The sequence below is a fragment of the Lolium perenne genome, chromosome 7 (genome assembly GCF_019359855.2).
Source record: "Lolium perenne isolate Kyuss_39 chromosome 7, Kyuss_2.0, whole genome shotgun sequence".
Classification (NCBI taxonomy): domain Eukaryota; kingdom Viridiplantae; phylum Streptophyta; class Magnoliopsida; order Poales; family Poaceae; genus Lolium; species Lolium perenne.
In genome coordinates this window covers 53,910,182-53,928,316 of record NC_067250.2, presented here as the reverse complement: position 1 = coordinate 53,928,316, position 18,135 = coordinate 53,910,182, and the positions used below count along the sequence as shown (strand labels likewise).

General features: G+C 45.3%; 3 protein-coding genes across 3 annotated transcripts; 2 read left to right on the top strand and 1 right to left on the bottom strand.

Annotated features, from left to right (window-relative positions):
• Positions 1–5,051: 5,051 nt before the first annotated feature.
• LOC127313230 (peroxidase 1) lies at positions 5,052–6,382 on the bottom strand. The gene is made up of 2 exons (XM_051343783.2): positions 6,046–6,382; positions 5,052–5,940 (listed from the first exon to the last, which is right to left on the bottom strand). The coding sequence occupies exons 1-2, from the start codon at positions 6,256–6,258 to the stop codon at positions 5,161–5,163; spliced, it is 993 nt and encodes a 330-aa protein (XP_051199743.1). The 5' UTR covers positions 6,259–6,382; the 3' UTR covers positions 5,052–5,160.
• Positions 6,383–10,722: 4,340 nt separating this feature from the next.
• Positions 10,723–11,993, top strand: LOC127313232 (peroxidase 1-like). Its single transcript, XM_051343784.1, has 2 exons — positions 10,723–11,026; positions 11,114–11,993. The coding sequence occupies exons 1-2, from the start codon at positions 10,811–10,813 to the stop codon at positions 11,876–11,878; spliced, it is 981 nt and encodes a 326-aa protein (XP_051199744.1). The 5' UTR covers positions 10,723–10,810; the 3' UTR covers positions 11,879–11,993.
• Positions 11,994–14,291: 2,298 nt separating this feature from the next.
• Positions 14,292–16,300, top strand: LOC127317501 (peroxidase 1-like). Its single transcript, XM_051348059.2, has 3 exons — positions 14,292–14,576; positions 14,702–15,407; positions 16,125–16,300. Exons 1-3 carry the CDS (start codon positions 14,361–14,363, stop codon positions 16,208–16,210), a joined length of 1,008 nt encoding a protein of 335 aa, XP_051204019.1. The 5' UTR covers positions 14,292–14,360; the 3' UTR covers positions 16,211–16,300.
• Positions 16,301–18,135: the final 1,835 nt, after the last annotated feature.

The following is an 18,135-nucleotide window of genomic DNA, read 5'->3' as shown; positions in this document are numbered from 1 at the left end:
TAAAGAGATCATTTTCATCAAAACCGACCTCCCCAAGCTTAAATTCTTCCATAGCATTAGCAATAATGATGTTCAAAGCATTCATACTAATAACATTCCCATTAGCATGCATAAGTTCCATGGGTTTTTTAATTTTCTCTTCAAACACATCATGTCCTAATTCAAGATAAAGTTCATAAAGATCTCTCATTTTGTTGTTGTCTTCCATTAAGCCTTACAAGTGAAAATAAAAACAAGAGACAAAAAGATGCAATTGCAGGATATAAAGGAAATAGCTTCGAGCGCACACACAACGGCAACAGAAAAGTACTTAGTTACCTGGGACCGAAGTATGAGTGCCTTTTACCTTTCCTCCCCGGCAACGGCGCCAGAAAAGTGCTTGATGTCTACGGGTGCTTCTATTCTTGTAGACAGTGTTGGGCCTCCAAGAGCAGAGGTTTGTAGAACAGCAGCAAGTTTTCCTTAAGTGGATCACCCAAGGTTTATCGAACTCAGGGAGGAAGAGGTCAAAGATATCCCTCTCAAGCAACCCTGCAATCACGATACAAGAAGTCTCTTGTGTCCCCAACACACCTAATACACTTGTCAGATGTATAGGTGCACTAGTTCGGCGAAGAGATAGTGAAATACAAGTGGTATGGATGAATATGAGCAGTAGTAACGGCGCCAGAAAAGTGCTTGCTGGCGTGCAGTTGATGGTAGTAATATTGCAGGAAGTAAAGATGCAGTAAAACAGTAAACAAACGATGATTGCAGTATTTGGAAACAAGGCCTAGGGATCATACTTTCACTAGTGGACACTCTCAACATTGATCACATAAATAAATAAGTTCTCTTCCTTTGTACTACATATACTCTTGTTTGATAATGAACACCATTCGTTGTGTAGGGCTACAAGAGCACCTCAATGCCGGAGTTAACAAGCTCCACAACATTCGGCATTCATATTTAAGTAACCTTTAGAGCATAATAGATCTTTGCAACTTAAACCGAGTACTAACATAGCATACACACTGTCACCTTTACACTATGAAGGGGGAATAAATCACATCAATACTATCATAGTAATAATTAACTCCATAACCTACAAGAGATTATGATCATAGCCTACGCCAAGTACTACACGATGCACACACTGTCACCATTACACCGTGAAGGAGGAATAGACTACTTTAATAACATCACAAGAGTAGCACATAGACTAATAGTGATACAATGCTCATCATATGGATCTCAATTATGCAAGCCAATTCATGAGATCATTGTATTGGAGTACATAGGAGAGAGATTAACCACATAGCTACCGGTACAGCCCTTAGCCTCGATGGAGAACTACTCCCTCCTCATGGGAGACAACAGCGGTGATGAAGATGGCGGTGGTGTCGATGGAGAAGCCTTCCGGGGGCACTTCCCCGTCCCGGCGGCGTGCCGGAACAGAGACTCCTGTCCCCCAGATCTTGGCTTCGCGATGGCGGCGGCTCTGGAAGGTTTCTCGTACCGTGGTTTTTCCGTATCGAAGATTTAGGCCAGGGACCTTTAAATAGGCGAAGAGGCGGAGTCGGAAGGCTGACGAGGCGATGACACAATAGGGGGGCGCGGCCCAGGCCCTGGCCGCGCCAGCCTGGCGTCTGGTGGCCCTGTGGCCCCCCTCTGGTTCGTCTCGGGTGTTCTGGAAGCTTCGTGGAAAAATAGGATGCTGGGCATTGATTTCGTCCGATTCCGAGAATATTTCCTTACTAGGATTTCTGAAACCAAAAACAGCAGAAAACAGGAACTGGCACTTCGGCATCTCGTCAATAGGTTAGTTCCGGAAAACGCATCAAAACGATATAAAGTGTGAACAAAACATGTAGATATTGTCATAAAACTAGCATGGAACATAAGAAATTATAGATACGTTTGGGACGTATCACCAGTACCTTAGGTTTTCAGGTAGATGAAGTACGCGAAAGAGAGGCGGTCGAGGGGGGCTGTGGGCCCCCTCCCCACAAGGCGGCGCGGCCAGGGTGGAGCCCGCGCCGGCCTATGGGGGGGCCATGGCGGCCCTCCTCGGCCCCTCCTTTTGGCTGGTTCCTTCTTCTGGAGAAATAAGACCTTCGGTGTAATTTCCGTCAGTTGTTGATCTTCAGAAATATTGCATTCTGACGGTGCTTTTTCCAGCAGAATCCTGACTCCGGTGAGTGATTCTCCAATAATCATGAAACATGCAAAATAGGTGAAATAACATAAGTATCATCTCTAAATATGAAATATATCAATGAATAACAGTAAATTATGATATAAAATAGTGATGCAAAATGGACGTATCAGTCCACACCATTGCCGAAAATATTCGCAACGCTACTTCGTGGGTATAAGGTAGAACCTATCTGGATGATTTACCAACTGCATTGGAAGAATAAATGTTTGGTAGTTTCATCATTTTGACAAAACACACATCTCTTACTTCCATGCCAATTGCGCTTCGCAAGTTTGTCCTTAGTAAGTATTACACCTCAGCGAAGATACCTCGCAAAAATCTTTGTTTTGAGCGGAATCTTCATTTTCCAATTTTTTTATTACTATCAACCGACACATCTGGCTGGATTAATGCCTTGTACATGGGAATTTACTGAGAATTTACCACTCTCATGTAGGGTCCAACGAAACTTATCACGCCCTGACATCAAATGGACTAAAGCCAGACGCTGTAACAAAAGATTCCATGATGCTAGCCGGGGACCAACAAGGTCTCTTCTGAACATCACATTCGGTGGTGAAGTTTCCAACACCTTAGCGATTGTTTCGCTTTTGTAGCGCACAATATTGTACAAAGTTAGATATTGTTCTCGGAGTGTAGCATTACCTAGACACTTATCCTCGGAGAACCATATTTACGAGCCATCCTTAATTGAGAATGAACCATATGGGTAGAAGTATTTCTTCGTCGCCATAGCGTAGAAATGTGAATCCCCGGGTTTCCAATAAACCTGGGACAATGCACTTGAACCGATGTATTTCCTCTTTAGAAGAGTTTGCCACACCCTGTCTTCGGTAATAAGCTTAAAGAGCCATTTACCTAGCAGGACTCACTTCTTGACCTCAAGGTCATGAATCCTAAGTCATCCTTGATCTTTAGGGCGGCAGACTACATTCCATTTAACCAGTTGATATTTCCTTTTCACATTATCAAAATAATCAAGTTGATGAAGACTCCTTTGGGTAATTGAAAGAAGGATATCATATACATTACCTTATTACTCAATACCGAATTAATGAGAAGCAAACTTCCTCCCCCCCCCCCCCCCCCCCCAGGGATAGTAGTTTTCCTTTCCAACTACTCAACCTTTTTTGTAGCCTCTCCTCGACATGTTTCCATTCAACATTTGTGAGCCTCCGATAATGTATCGAAATGCCCAATACATGATAGGAAACTGGCCTTTCCCACAACCAAATAGTTCAGTATAAAGGGAAACATCGGCCAGGTCTTCTCCGAAGCAAAACAACTCACTTTTGTGGAAATTTATTTTAAGACCTGATAGCTTCTCGAAAGCTGATAAAATTAATTTCAGGTTTCTCGCTTTTTCAAGGTCGTGTTCCATATAGAGAATCGTATCATCAACATATTGAATGATAGATAGTCCACCATCCACTAGGTGTGGTACAACCCCTTCAATTTGACCATCATTTTTACACGCTTTATTATTATGGCTAACATATCAACCACTATGTTAAATAACATGGGTGGTAATGGATCGTCTAGCCTTAATCCTTTTCTCGTTTGAAAGTATCTGCTAATGTCGTCATTCAGTTTTATGGCCACACTTCCACCGAAAACAAAATATGGATTAGAGTGCACCACTCCTCTGAAAACCCCTTCGTTCTAAGAGTTAGTTGTAGAAAGAACCACTTGACATTGTCGTAAGATTTTTCGAAGTAAAATTTTAAAATAACTCCATTTAGCTTTTTCGATGTAACTCGTGCACCGTTTCATGCAGGGTTACTACTCCATCTATGATATTCCTTCCTTGCATAAAGGCATTCTAAGTGGGGCGCACAACATGATCAACCACCGAAATAAGCTTAATAGTAGCGGTTTTAGTGAATATCTTGAAGCTAACATTAAGAAGACAAATATACCTATATTGTTGGATTCTTTTTTGCTTCATTAACCTTAGGCGACAAAATAATCTCACCTAAATTTAGGCGAAATAGTTCAAGTTGTCTAGCATGAAGAACGCTGAATAACTCAAGTAGGTCCGACTTGATGATGTCCCAGAAGTTCTGATAGAAGTATAGAACTCTGCTGGGAAACCATCCGGACCAGACGCTTTATTGTGTTCCATTTGAAAAACCGCCCTTTTTTTACTTCATCCTTAGAATAAGGTGCAGTAAGATGGGCATTTTCCTCATCAGACACTTGTACAAGGAAAATGTCACAATAGCGAGATTTTTCTTTTTTTAAGCTATGTGCATCCATATTGCCATTAAAGTTGCAGAGGCTAGATATAGTTGGTATCTTCACGATATTAATATATTCTCTTTGTCCAATAAACCTCGCGAGCAATTTTTTTTTTGCCTCAGGTCAATTTGGACATTCCTCTAGAGGCGGTCAAGACGCTGCTATAAGGTTCGTCCGAGCATGTGAAGTGGCATAACATACACCGTTGGACATTGCTAACAAAATTAAGAATCTACCGCATATATAGCTCTTAGAATAAATTAATGACACTCAAGGTTTATTTTCTCAGTTGGGAACTTGGGATAAAATACTATGGTGGATCAGTATTTCCGACTTTCGGAAATACACTACCCGAAACAGGAAAATCTTTTTTTGATAAAGGGAATATATTTTAGGTTTTCACCCTGAAGATAGTCCGCGCTCTCAAAATAATGCCTTCAACGAGGAAAATCCTGATGCGCGGGTACGTTCTCGACAGAAATCTTTCAAACATATCTACAAATTCGTCCACAATTTATCAAATCTTTTTTTTTAGAAAAACTATATAGATACGAGGGGATGTTGTTCGGTAAATCTTTTTCTCGGTGCTCGAGTTTTCAAAAATACCGGATTCACACTACAAACGAATGGTTTCATAAAACAGACACGCACCATCTCGTGCATTTACAACTTACAATCAACAATCAACGATATCTCAAACAAACAAAAATTCTAGGCCTCTAGTTGAGGACGTAGCACTTCTTCCTGATTTCCCCCTCGGCCCCGGTGAGGACGCCGACGTTGCCCATCTTGATCATGGACTCGCTGAAGTCTTTGAAAAACTCAGCGTCGAACTTTCCCGTGGCGACGCGCTGAACGTAGTCCCTGGTGGTGTCGTGGGTGAGGAGAGCGGCGTCGGAACGGAAGAGGCCCCTCCGCTTGGCGACGTGGCCGTAGTAGCTGCTGTCGAAGGTCTTGTAGCTCCCGGGGTCCATCTCCGACAGCATGCTGCGGTCGTCGAGGCTCTTGCACTTGAGCCTCAGCTTGTCGGCGTACTCGCTGTCCAGGGACGGGTCCACGAGGCCGTACGCGCCGTCGTTGCCGGTGGCGTTGTAGAGGCGGCCGGCGTATGACGGGCAGTGCGCTGTGCCGAGGGTGTGAGCGCCGGAGAGGACGACGAGGTCCTTGAGGTTGAGGTCCTTCGAAGCGAAGATCTTGGCGAGCAGAGGGACGTCGCCGTTGGCTGGGGGAAGCTCATTGCTGGCCTCTGTGGCGCTAGACGCCCTGCCGTCTCGCCTGCCCAGAGCCACCGGCCAGTTGGGCCCCTTGGCTAGCACCACGGCGTCGCGGGACATGAGCGTGAGGACGTCGGCGCAGGAGACGACGCCTGGGCAGGCGGCTTCGAGCTTGGCCTTTACCCGCTCCACGGAACCGAACCCTCGCAGGCTCTTGTTCGGCTTGGCGTCCTTCTCCGCCACGTTGCCCTTCGTGGAGTCGAGGAGGACAGAGGCGTCACAGCCCTGTTATTTCACGTTTCACGAAGACACATGTCAGCATATACTACTTCATCGATCTTCGGTAGAAGCAGAAAATGCGATCAGACAGAGGTCAAGCACACAACTTACCCTGACGAAGCAGTCGTGGAAATGGAGACGGAGGAGCGGGCCGGCGAGGCTGGGCGCCGCGGCGATGATCTTGACCATCTCCCCGCGGACGATCTCCTCGACTTGCGGGCATGTCTTGCTGTAGAAGCCGATCTCCAGTTGAGCGACTGCTGCCGAGCTAGCTGCAAGAACGGCCACGATGGCAAGAGGGAGCAGCAAAGACCTGATCGCCATGGAGCTTGACCGATTACTCGATCAGAGTAAGCTGCCTTCTGTTACGTGTCTACAGCAAAGAATGTTGTGCAAATATAGCTGGTTGAGTGATGATCTATGTCGAGGAAATGGATGGATGGACGGATGGTGTGTGAGCATGTCCTCGCAACTCCCTGTATTTATACATGTCCAGGTTGCGTAGACTGCGGTGCATGTCAACGCGCAGCAACCTGTTTTCTGTGTACAGACTCTACAGAGCATGTTCTAACTACCATCTCGACACAACCGCCTCAGCTGTATCAACGAAAACTGAGCAAACACGGCTCAGCGAATGCAGGAAAAATACTGGAAGAAAATGGATGTACGCCAATGCCAGTTCATGAGCGTCGAGCGTAACATGGCATGAATCTATCATCTGTGTCCGAGCTAGCTTCAGCGGATATGGATGGCAATTTTGCGATGATTTTGGGCTATAATTGCCGTAAGGATATAATATGCACCAAGGGAATTTGGCTCCCATGCACAGTGCCATGTGCTTGGCCAATGATTTTGGCCGGCTAGCTGTATACGTCAACCATACAATCTCTGTGGGCAACTTCATGCTGGTTAAGTAAAAGTTCCAAAATTGCAGTTACTCACTTAAATCACACTGGGGTCATTAGCATGCAGTATTCTGCTGATACCTTGCTCTTCCTTCGGAAGGATCTTGCTCAAGTAAAGAATCCGAAATGGATTCTACCTTCCTTTGCGCAAATTTCTGGACTTAGGATAAACTTTCATAAATATGAATTGGTGCCTTTAAATGTTCCCCATGATGAAGTTCAGCTCTCTGCTCAAGCTTTGAGTTGCAGAATTGGTTCTTTCCCTACTAAATACTTGGGGGTCCACTTCTTCATTGTAATGACTCATTGCCTTTTGGATAATTGTGAGGGCATTTTAAATATCATTTAGCCAATTGGGGTCCAGTCTCACATAAAAAGAGAATTTGGGGGTCTAGGTATACCAAGCTTGGCTGATATGAACTTGTGTTTGTTGGCTTCTTAGATTAAGAAATACCAACTAGAACAATTCTAACATTTTTTTGCTTCTGCTATGTGGGTGTTTCCCCTTTTTGGAAAGGTATTCTATGGGCAGATAAAGCTGCTAAATTTTGATACCAATGGAATGTGGGGAGTGGGAGGAAGGTTAAGTTCTAGGAGGACAACTAATTTGGTAGTGTGCAAGTTCTAAGTAAGCATGTACACCAACATATGGAACACATGCGTAAATATCAGCCGAATTAGAGCCAAACACCACACATTTAATTTTATTATTACATGTATAATCTCTCACCCATGCAACATCCTTTTTATCACCTGGTGGCTACAATTTTCAACTTTTAGAGACTGAAAGTTACAACTAGTATTGAGTTTAACCCTCATATTTTAGAGATTATTAATATAATGGGTGTGGTTCAGAGTGGCTTCTCAATTGTTAAAGTTTCATTTAAATTCTTGTGCTCCCATCATGTTGAACTAAATATTTCAGCGATCTCCTACACCTGTGGGTATCATGACAAATGCGGCTTGCATTGAGAGTGAGAGTGAGTTATTGAGAGATAGAGAGAGAGAAAGAGAAAGTACCAAAGGTGTACCAACTGCACATGAAGGTTATACAACAAATGGCTAAGCTAAACTGAGGCATGTGTGGCACAAACGCATGGGTGGATGGACGTCCGGGAAATACACTCGAAACATACAAACCATGCATGAAGGTGGTCCATTCAGTGCGAGAGGGACTATCTTGATACCTAATTGTGTCATAGCAATGCTCGCAGAAGATATATGCAAGGCAGAGACCATGAAGTTTGAGGTGAGGAGGGGCATTGTTGGGAGAGGGCAAGTGAAATGGGGAGAAGAGATACTGGGTTGAGAAGATGAGAGGGAAGAGGGTTGGTAGTATGGCATTTACACACTACATGTATATAACCGTTCAAAGGGCTTCTTCTTCTTCATCATCCCACTCCCAGTTTTGCATACATCTTGTGACATGTATAAGCTACTAAAATAACCATCTTTCAAATGGAGCTTCTAGTATATGAAATCATGGCCTCTGTTGAATAGTCCCAAAGCTTCTCATATTTGTTAATTTTGTCTCCATGGATTCCATTCATTCATAATCTTCTATATTTTGTAACATGATTTTGGACAAAGTCACATTGAATTTTTTTGCACCAAGCTTGCAAGTTTATGAGTGTCATCTAGCTTGTCATCTTTCCTAAAGGATCTATGTACTTGGAAGCTAAGTACTTCACAGTGAAATTTTTGGGATCCTATCCTCTGATGTAGTGTGAGCTCCTCTCTAAATTATAAGAACATTGTTTTTTATTCTATTGTGTGCTACAAACAAGTACCAAGTGTACTCTTTAGGAGAGTGAATCTAACACTTTGAAAATCATTCTTGGTATATTTGCCAGGAACTCTATTGTTGAGGCGGCTCCTCGGCAATGCCCACCATGAGGGGCTTGAGTTTAGAGAAAGGTGACGATGGAAGTTCCGGGAGCGAGAGAAGACATGACGTACCCAGGTTCATGTCTCCGCGGTGGAGGATCGTTACATCCTGCTAGCAATCCACTATATGAATATATGTGTGCAGGGGGGCGCCATAGGCGGAGTTGTTGTATCTAGTCTAGTTCTAATTTGTGGGTTGCGATGTCTAGGCGTATCACGTCTATGTTTTATGTTTCTGATTGTGTGTCCCCTAAGGGGTGCCCCTGCCTAGTTTTATAAGAGTCCTAGTAGGATTCGTATTGGAGTCTTATTTCTTGTAATCTAAGTTGATATTCCTTGTGGGTCCAGCTTATCGAGTCCTTGTGCTGGTCCATCTTCATAATCTGCACCGGGTATGACAATGTCGGGTACCCGAAGGGTTATGCCCACATCAGTAGCCCCCGAGTGTCTGGCCGAAGTGAAGCTTCGGGCAGGGACTAAAGTTGTCATCGTTCGAATGTCTTGATCATCTGTTGAATGTTGAAACTTGTACTTGATGTAGAGTCGAAGTTGCTTTTTGTCGGGTGCGCTAAGCGCTCCCGATGGGAGTAGCCCACGAGTCTATGGGCGGGTGCTTGCAGCCGTGCATAGACTCAAGTTGTACCACTAGAAGATCTTGATGTTGATGCCTACGTCTTCGGGTTTATTCTTCTTTGTCGACGAGTCTGCCATCTTTTTATCGGGTGCGCGACCAGCGCTCCCGATGGGAGTAGCCCCGAGCCTGTAGATGAATATGAAATAGTCATGTATAGGGTGTAAAAATGCTGAGTCGAATACCATAGATTTCTTCGAGTTCCGAGAACATTTGGATGCTTTTGATTATGTCACAGAGGAATTGATGATTTTGATGATGTCATAGAGGAATCGATGATTTTGATGATGTCACGGAGGAGTCGATGATTTTGATGATATCCCGGAGGAATCGATGATTTTGATGATGTCCCGAAGGAGTCGATGATTTGGATGATGTCCCGAAGGAGTCGATTGACCGTGAGCCCAGCCGAAGTTTTTTGTTTGTCGAAGAGGAGTCGTTGGACCGTGAGCCCAGCCGAATCTTTTGTCGGTCGAAGAGGAATCGTTGGACCGTGAGCCCAGCTGAAGCTTTTTGTTTTGTCGAAGAGGAGTCATCGACTCTTGCTTGTCCAAATCGAGGAAGAGAGGCGTGTTTGGTCGGTCCCTTGAAGTGGTACACTTTGACTCCTATAGGAGTGCAAAGATGTGCTTCTATGGGGTCATGCCAACACGAATCTTCGAACACCGGACACCATTAGATAAGGTAAGGATGTTGTAGAGGGGTTGTAGATAAACCGTGTTGCTGCGCCGCTGGAACTCCATCAGGCCCAACTATCCCTCTCTCAGTGGGCCTCCCTTGTTGGGCCAAGTGTATTAGCATGAATTATTAAGGGAAACCTGTACCTACACTTGGCCCATACACTTGGCCCATCTCAATCACTAAAATGCTAGAACGGGCTAGTGAATTCGACACACTACATCTCATTTTTGCTAGGGTTCAACCCGGAACCCGGTCCAATGCCTGCGTGCCAAAACCTCCCAATGACTGGGATTTAGTTTGTCTTCAAAAACAATCTAGAGACATCGCAAATGATTGGCCAAGCACATGAGCTTATTCCGTGTATCTGTTGATGCAATCAGTGCCGAAATCCGATAATTGCATTCCCTCCGGTTAAGAGACAGATTATGGATTCATGCCATGTTACCATGGACGACACGACTGACCATGAACAGGCCTCGATCGGTGCCGTTTCTATTATTTTTCTGGCATTTTTCGTGTACTGACCAGGTCGTTTTGACGCGCTTGCAACCGCGGTTGCATAGAGGTGGAGGTTAGCACATGGATGCATACGCAGCAACCAGGTTGTCACGCTGACAGCATCCACCCAAGCCTAGGTAACCGGTTACATCTATAAGTACATGGGGTTTGCAAGGACAAAGATCACTCAATCAACAAGCAGCCGCAAAAGAACATTCTTGCTGTAGCCGCAGAGCTAAAGCTTTAATTTGATCGTATAGCTGGTTAAGGTTCCATGGCGACGATCAGTCCTTTGCTACTTCCTCTCGCCCTCCTGGCTCTTCTAGCAGCTAGCTCTGCAGCAGTGGCTCAGCTGGAGATCGGCTTCTACAGCAAGACATGCCCGCAAGTCGAGGAGATCGTCCGGGAGGAGATGGTCAAGATCATCGCCGCCGCGCCCAGTCTCGCCGGCCCGCTCCTCCGGCTCCATTTCCACGACTGCTTTGTCAATGTAAGTTGCTCTCTAGTCCTTTGTCGATCGAACTTCTTCTTCTATAGAAGATCGGTGAAATGTATGCTTACATGAATTAAATTGCAGGGCTGTGACGCCTCTGTCCTGCTCGAGTCTACCGAGGGCAACGTGGCGGAGAAGGACGCCAAGCCGAACAAGAGCCTGCGTGGGTTCGGCTCAGTGGAGCGCGTGAAGGCCAAGCTCGAGGCCGCCTGCCCAGGCGTCGTCTCCTGCGCCGACGTCCTCACCCTCATGTCCCGCGACGCCGTCGTGCTCGCCAAGGGTCCCAACTGGCCGGTGGCGCTAGGCAGGCGAGACGGCAAGGCGTCCAGCGCCACGGAGGCCAGCCACGAGCTTCCCCCAGCCTACGGCGACATCCCTCTGCTTGTCAAGATCTTCGCCTCCAAAGGGCTCAACCTCAAGGACCTCGTCGTCCTCTCCGGTGCCCACACCCTCGGCACGGCGCACTGCCCGTCCTATGCCGACCGCCTCTACAACGCCACCGGCACGGACGTCGATCCGTCCCTGGACAGCGAGTACGCCGACAAGCTGAGGCTCAAGTGCAAGAGCCTCGACGACCAGAGCATGCTGTCGGAGATGGACCCCGGGAGCTACAAAACCTTCGACAGCAGCTACTACGGCCACGTCGCGAAGCGGAGGGGCCTCTTCCGCTCCGACGCGGCGCTTCTCACCGACGACACCACCAGGGACTATGTTCAGCGCGTCGCCACAGGGAAGTTCGACGCCGAGTTCTTCAAGGACTTCAGCGAGTCCATGATCAAGATGGGCAACGTCGGCGTGCTCACAGGGGCCGAAGGAGAGATCAGGAAGAAGTGCCACGTCCTCAACTAGCGCTTTGCTTGATTTTTTAACTGCTCGAGATTGTGCATGTTCCTTATTCATTGTAGTGCGTGATTAATCCTTCATTCCTTCTAAGTAATTAATATATGGAGTAAATCATTACTTTCTCACCAAAGTACAATTTCGCATGCAGCTACAATGCTACATTCCTATAATGGCAGTCTTGGTCATTTCAGCTTAGTGGACTTACCTCGAAATACAACTGTAAGAAGTAAATCATCGACTACATGCACCGAGAAGTTGACAAGCAAGATGATTTCTTTGAAACTCGTGGACGAGACAGGGAAATATTCCTTCCAGGAGTCCACGAGAGAAAGGTGCGAGGGGTGCCTTCTATAAAAATTTCCTAAGAAAATCCGAGGAGGTAGAAAACCCCGCAGGCATTTGCTCTTGGTTACGTCTTTGTATATATGTTATTATCAGAACCTAATAGCATGAATTAAGATCGGTAACCAAACCTTCTTATGCAGTATCACCAAAATAAAATCCTTGTTCTACAAAAAAAATAGTAATGTTAGGATGTAACCATGGATTCTAACCAATGAAACTTCTACCACATAAACAAGTTATTTGACGAACGAAAGGATCACTTAAAACACTAATGCAACATAACATCTAGGTATATTCAGTGGAGAATCGTGAAGGTCATGAACAACATCATGTTTAAGGACGATGGTACCGTGAGAAACTCTGTAGGGTATGTCCTTGGATAAATAAGGAATCCCTCAGAGATTCCTTAGGTTACCATGTTATTTGACTAACCAAAGGGTCACCTTAAACACTAATGGAACACATCCTCTATTGAGGGCATATGTATGACGACAGAAGAAAAACAACATGAAATTAGCTGCAGTAAAAGAGAGGGCGGTAAGTGAGCGCATGGAAGAGAGAGGAAAATAGTGAGGTAATAGAGGCCGGGAGTGGGAAATGGGAGGAAATATTGGATTTAAAGAGAGGGCGGGAAAGATACAGCGAAGAAATGTCAGGACATGAGAGAGAGAGAGGGAGGGAGGGAGAGAGAGAGAGAGAGAGAGATAGAGAGAGAGAGAGAGACTCTGGACTTCCTTATTGCGCTCTCCTAGCGAAGTAGCTTCAATCCGAGTTCTCGGGGAAATGAAAGAGAAGAAGTACTAACTGAAGAAGGGTAGCGATCACCAATTTGCTCTGTTTCTTCTTGGTTTTCTTGATTCGTAGAAGATCGCCCGGATAGCTCAGTTACAGCAAACTATGATGAGAGAGAGAGAGAGAGAGAGGACGTGAGAGAGTGGTGGGAAAGAGAGGGAAAACAGGAGGCAAAATATCAATTAAGAGTTATGGTTTACATCACAAATCATGAAAAATAGAGAAGGAACAAACTTAAAAATGGTGAGCGGTTGCCGAGTGTATTCATATTGGCCATGCAAGTGTCAAAATTAAACACTCGTAAAATAACCTGCCAAGTGTCCAAGTAAATAAAGTGGGCAGACAGTATACTTGTACATTTTTTTTCCACAAAAATGTGTGCTCCTTTTGTTGGGTGTATGACAAGTGTTTGAATCCACCAAGGCAACTTTACCGTTTCGGTAGTCAATCCTTGCTTCGCGGGGTAATTTGCATGCAAGAAAGGATGGTTCCCTCCCGCCCCGGATTTGGTGGGCATGGGTACGCTTACATCCGTTTTATTTAAATAAAAAAATTGAAGTTTCAGAAATTTTTGAAATAATTCATGCATGCACATATTACATTGATACTTACTTGTGCAATTTGCAAAAAAAAATGCATGTGACCTACACATAAGAAAGCGAAGAAATCTAATCATTAAACGGTTACTTGGATATTTTATCATTTTTGTGTAGGCGACATATAATTGTGCATTTTCTTTAGAACTTGCACAAGTAAGTACCAAGATAATATGTACATGCAAAAAAATCATTTTAATTTTTTAAGCTTTGAGATAGCATTTTATTTTCCCATTTTTGGAAAATCAGGTGCACCTATTCCCAGGTTTCATTGGCTATTTTCCGGGTTCCCTCACAGACAAACACCGGGCAAGGCAAATGATTGGCCAAGCACATGGGTTTATTCCGCTGATGCAAATAGTGTCCAAATCGGATAATTGTCTCTCGTCTGCTGAAGAGAAGGTTGTAGATTCATGCATATTACCATGGAGGAGACGCTGACCATGAACAGGCCTCGATCGCTGCCGTCTATTAATTTTCCCATTTTCCCTGTATTGACCTGTTCGTTTAGACGCGCTTGCATTGATAATTGAGGCGCGGTTGTACAGAGGTTGGAAGTTAGCACATGGGCATGCATACGCAGCAACCAGGTTGTCACGCTGACAGCATCCACCCAAGTCTAGGTAGCCGTTACATCTATAAGTACATGGAGTTTGCAAGGACAAAGATCACTCAATCAACTACTAATAGCAAAACATTCTAGCTGTAGCCACAGAGTTGAGGCTTTAATTTGTTCATATAGCTGGTTAAGGTCCATGGCGACAATCAGGCCTATGCTTCTCCCTCTTGGCCTCATGGCGCTTCTAGCAGCTAGCTCGGCAGCGGTGGCTCAGCTGGAGATCGGCTTCTACAGCAAGACATGCCCGCAAGTAGAGGAGATCGTCCGCGAGGAGATGGTCAAGATCATCGCCGCCGCGCCCAGCCTCGCCGGGCCGCTCCTCCGTCTCCATTTCCACGACTGCTTTGTCAATGTAAGTTGTGCTTGACCTCTGTCGATCACGCTCCTGCATCTAGAGAAGATCATGAAATATATTCTTCTGAAAGATACTAGAAAAATATACCGTATTTGACATGTTTGTGAAATGCGAAATTGCAGGGTTGTGATGCCTCCGTGCTGCTCGATTCCACGAAGCACAACGTAGCGGAAAAGGACGCCAAGCCGAACAAGAGCCTGCGAGGGTTCGGCTCCGTGGAGCGGGTAAAGGCCAAGCTCGAGGCCGCCTGCCCGGGCGTCGTCTCCTGCGCCGACGTCCTCACCCTCATGTCCCGCGACGCCGTCGTGCTCGCCAAGGGCCCCAACTGGCCGGTGGCGCTGGGCAGGCGAGACGGCAGAGCGTCCAGTGCCATGGAAGCTAGCGACGAGCTTCCCCCGGCCTACGGCGACATCCCTCTGCTTGTCAGGATCTTCGCCTCCAAGGGGCTCAACCTCAAGGACCTCGTCGTCCTCTCCGGCGCCCACACCCTCGGCACCGCTCATTGCCCGTCCTACGCCGACCGCCTCTACAACGCCACCGGGGGCGGCGCGTCCTTGGACCCGTCCCTGGACAGCGAGTATGCTGATAAGATGAGGCTCAAGTGCAAGAGCTTGAACGACGGGAGCATGCTGTCGGAGATGGACCCGGGGAGCTACAAGACCTTCGACACCAGCTACTACGGCCACGTCGCAAAGCGCAGGGGCCTCTTCCGCTCTGACGCCGCACTCCTCACCGACGCCACCACCAGGGACTACGTCCAGCGTGTTGCCACGGGCAAGTTCGACGCCGAGTTCTTCAAGGACTTCAGCGAGTCCATGATCAAGATCAGTGGCGGATGCAGAAATAAATTTGAGGTGTGGCGAAGTCGATAAATGAGAAAATGCAAGACTTCACTAGATAAATATTTCTCGTGTTTAATAGTTCAACAAAATCACGGGAGCCAACAGAAAACCAATCAATTGACTATTTGGGCTTGAGGGTACTACAGATTTTGTACTGGAGTTTATTTCAGTCAACAACGAGATTTGTTTCAGAATTCATAGTGTAATTTTAGCAATGAAATCAAATACCTTGCGTTAAGTATTTGGTCTTCTTCTTCAACGTCATATCCTCACTCGCCTAATCGCCCTTGTGGCCTAAGATCCTCTCGTCGGCCGGCGGTTCTTGGGCTCCGCCGCGGTGCCGCTTCCGCACGACCACGACTTCTTGAGGGTTTCCGCCAAGACGAACATGGAAGTTTTTTATCGGCACGACGGCAGAAGAATCCTGTGTCGATTATTCGTGACTCGTGATAACCATGCCCCTATGCTTTTCCGATGGCGATCAAGCCCAACAGTCGCTAGGGCCTAGTTAGCCAGGCCCAACATGGGATTGGTCGTGTGATCCTTTACTGGTTCGCTGTTTCTGATCCACAGCGTACAACAACGCTACCCATCTATACATCTCAAGATAAACCTGAACATAGACTGAACCTGAAGCATATATATACCAGTATTGGTGCAAATGTTTAGGTATGGCGGGCGCCAAACCTCGCCATATTGCTAGCTCCGCCCCTGATCAAGATGGGCAACGTTGGCGTGCTCACCGGGGCCGAGGGGGAGATAAGGAAGAAGTGTTATGTCCTGAACTAGCGTTTGTTTGAATTTTAACTGTAACTGCACGAGATGGTGTGCATGTGTACGTGCGTCGTCTGATATTATTCATTGTAGCGTGATTAATCATTCTCAGTAACACATGGAGTAAATCATTATTCTTTTCACCAAAGTACACTGTCGCACGCAGCTACAACGCTACATTCATGTAATACCAGTCTTGGTCATTTCAGCTCCGCAGTAGAAAACAGTAAAACAAGATAGTGTGGGGGCTAATCAAATATTTCCTCCTTCTCAATGAATAGGACGTATTTTTACAAAAAGTCAAGCTGAATAAATTTTAAACAAAATTTTTATAGAAAACTATCAACAACTATAACATTTTACAAATATCATATAAAAATATATTTTATGATGTATCTGACCATGCTATTTTTTGTATTATACATACTATGACTTTTGTTATATAAATTTGATCAAACTTTAGTAGTTTAACTTTTTAATATATGTCTTATTCATTAGAAACGGGGTAGTAAAACATAATTGTGGTTCATATGCATGTGGTGTTATGTGCATGCTGCTGCTTGTGCTAATAATCAAGTAAAGTGGAAAGTAATTGTCAAAAAAAAAAAAGTAAAGTGGAAAGTGTGTATTTTCTAGTAAAAAAACTCTACCCATAGAAGAATCGATGGTATATGTGGTAGAGTTCACTGAACAGCCAATATTGGCATAAGGCTACCACAGGCCGATCCCCCGAATCGTGGGTGACAGACAGTTGGTTCTAGGCCGTGAAGACTGCATGACCGCGAACGATTTGAATTGTTCGTCGATTGACTTGAACATTTATGTCCTGGACGACCTCGATCATCTCCCCACTATCCGTTGGCTACAGCAACATGCATGGTGCGGCCACTGTAGCAAAACCACATGCAGATTTGACCTACATGTTATATTATAATTAATAATAATAATAGAACCAAGAAAATTGCATGAACTCTTTTTTTTAGATCTAATTGCATGCACTCTGTAACTCTCGTTTAGTGCATTTAGTTTCCAGTGTGTACATAATCATGAGTCGAGAAAATTAACAAATTGACTTATAACTCCCTCCGGTTCACCGAAAATAATTAATAGCATTCCTAATACTGACATGGTATAAAAAATGTAAATTTAACAACTATTTTCTGTTATTGTAGATACACTTTGGAAAGAGGCTTTATTCATGTATATTTTGTGATACATTCTAGTTACTCCTTCCATATCAGAAATAGAAATGGCTTCGGCATTGACATGGTTTTCAAGATTTTTTCCTTTCAACATTTCATTTGCATTAGTTTGTCATGGTGAATTCGTGGATTTTTCCTAATAGAACATGCCAAGAATTATTCATCTCCTTGCAGGTTAAACGCAGTAGTGCCCTCATCAGTCCCAAAACCCTAGCCACTTTCTACCTGTCCTTCGCAACCTCCCTCGTCCCAACTCCTGATCTCCGCATGCAACTGTCACATCCCCCAATTGTCTGCGAGAAGGGTGGATCCATCCTTCTCACTAGATGTTTGAGCGATTTGATCTACCCTAGCATGTCTACATGCAGCCCTGAAGGATCTATGGAGTTCTTATTCTCTGTGGAGTAATGGTATTTGCTCGTCATCTTCTAGGTCGGACGACACTCCAGCCGTGTGGATTGTGAAGTGTCGCTAGGTTTGCGTGCGCACCACAAGGCACCAATACGTTGAAACTTTCTAGTTCCGACGAGACAACCCAACAGGAACATTTGCAGTTTCATCTCATATTCGTTTTGGCAGCATGTCATCCCTTCGAGATCCGACTTTAATAGGGCATTGCTATCCTTGCTGCCACCTGAGGTCGGAGAGGCAATCCTCCATTGGAGGTGGTTGGGGTTGCCTCTCTCTCTCTTATGTGCAGCTTTTTTTTTTTTTTTGAGATCCTTATGTGCAGCTTTT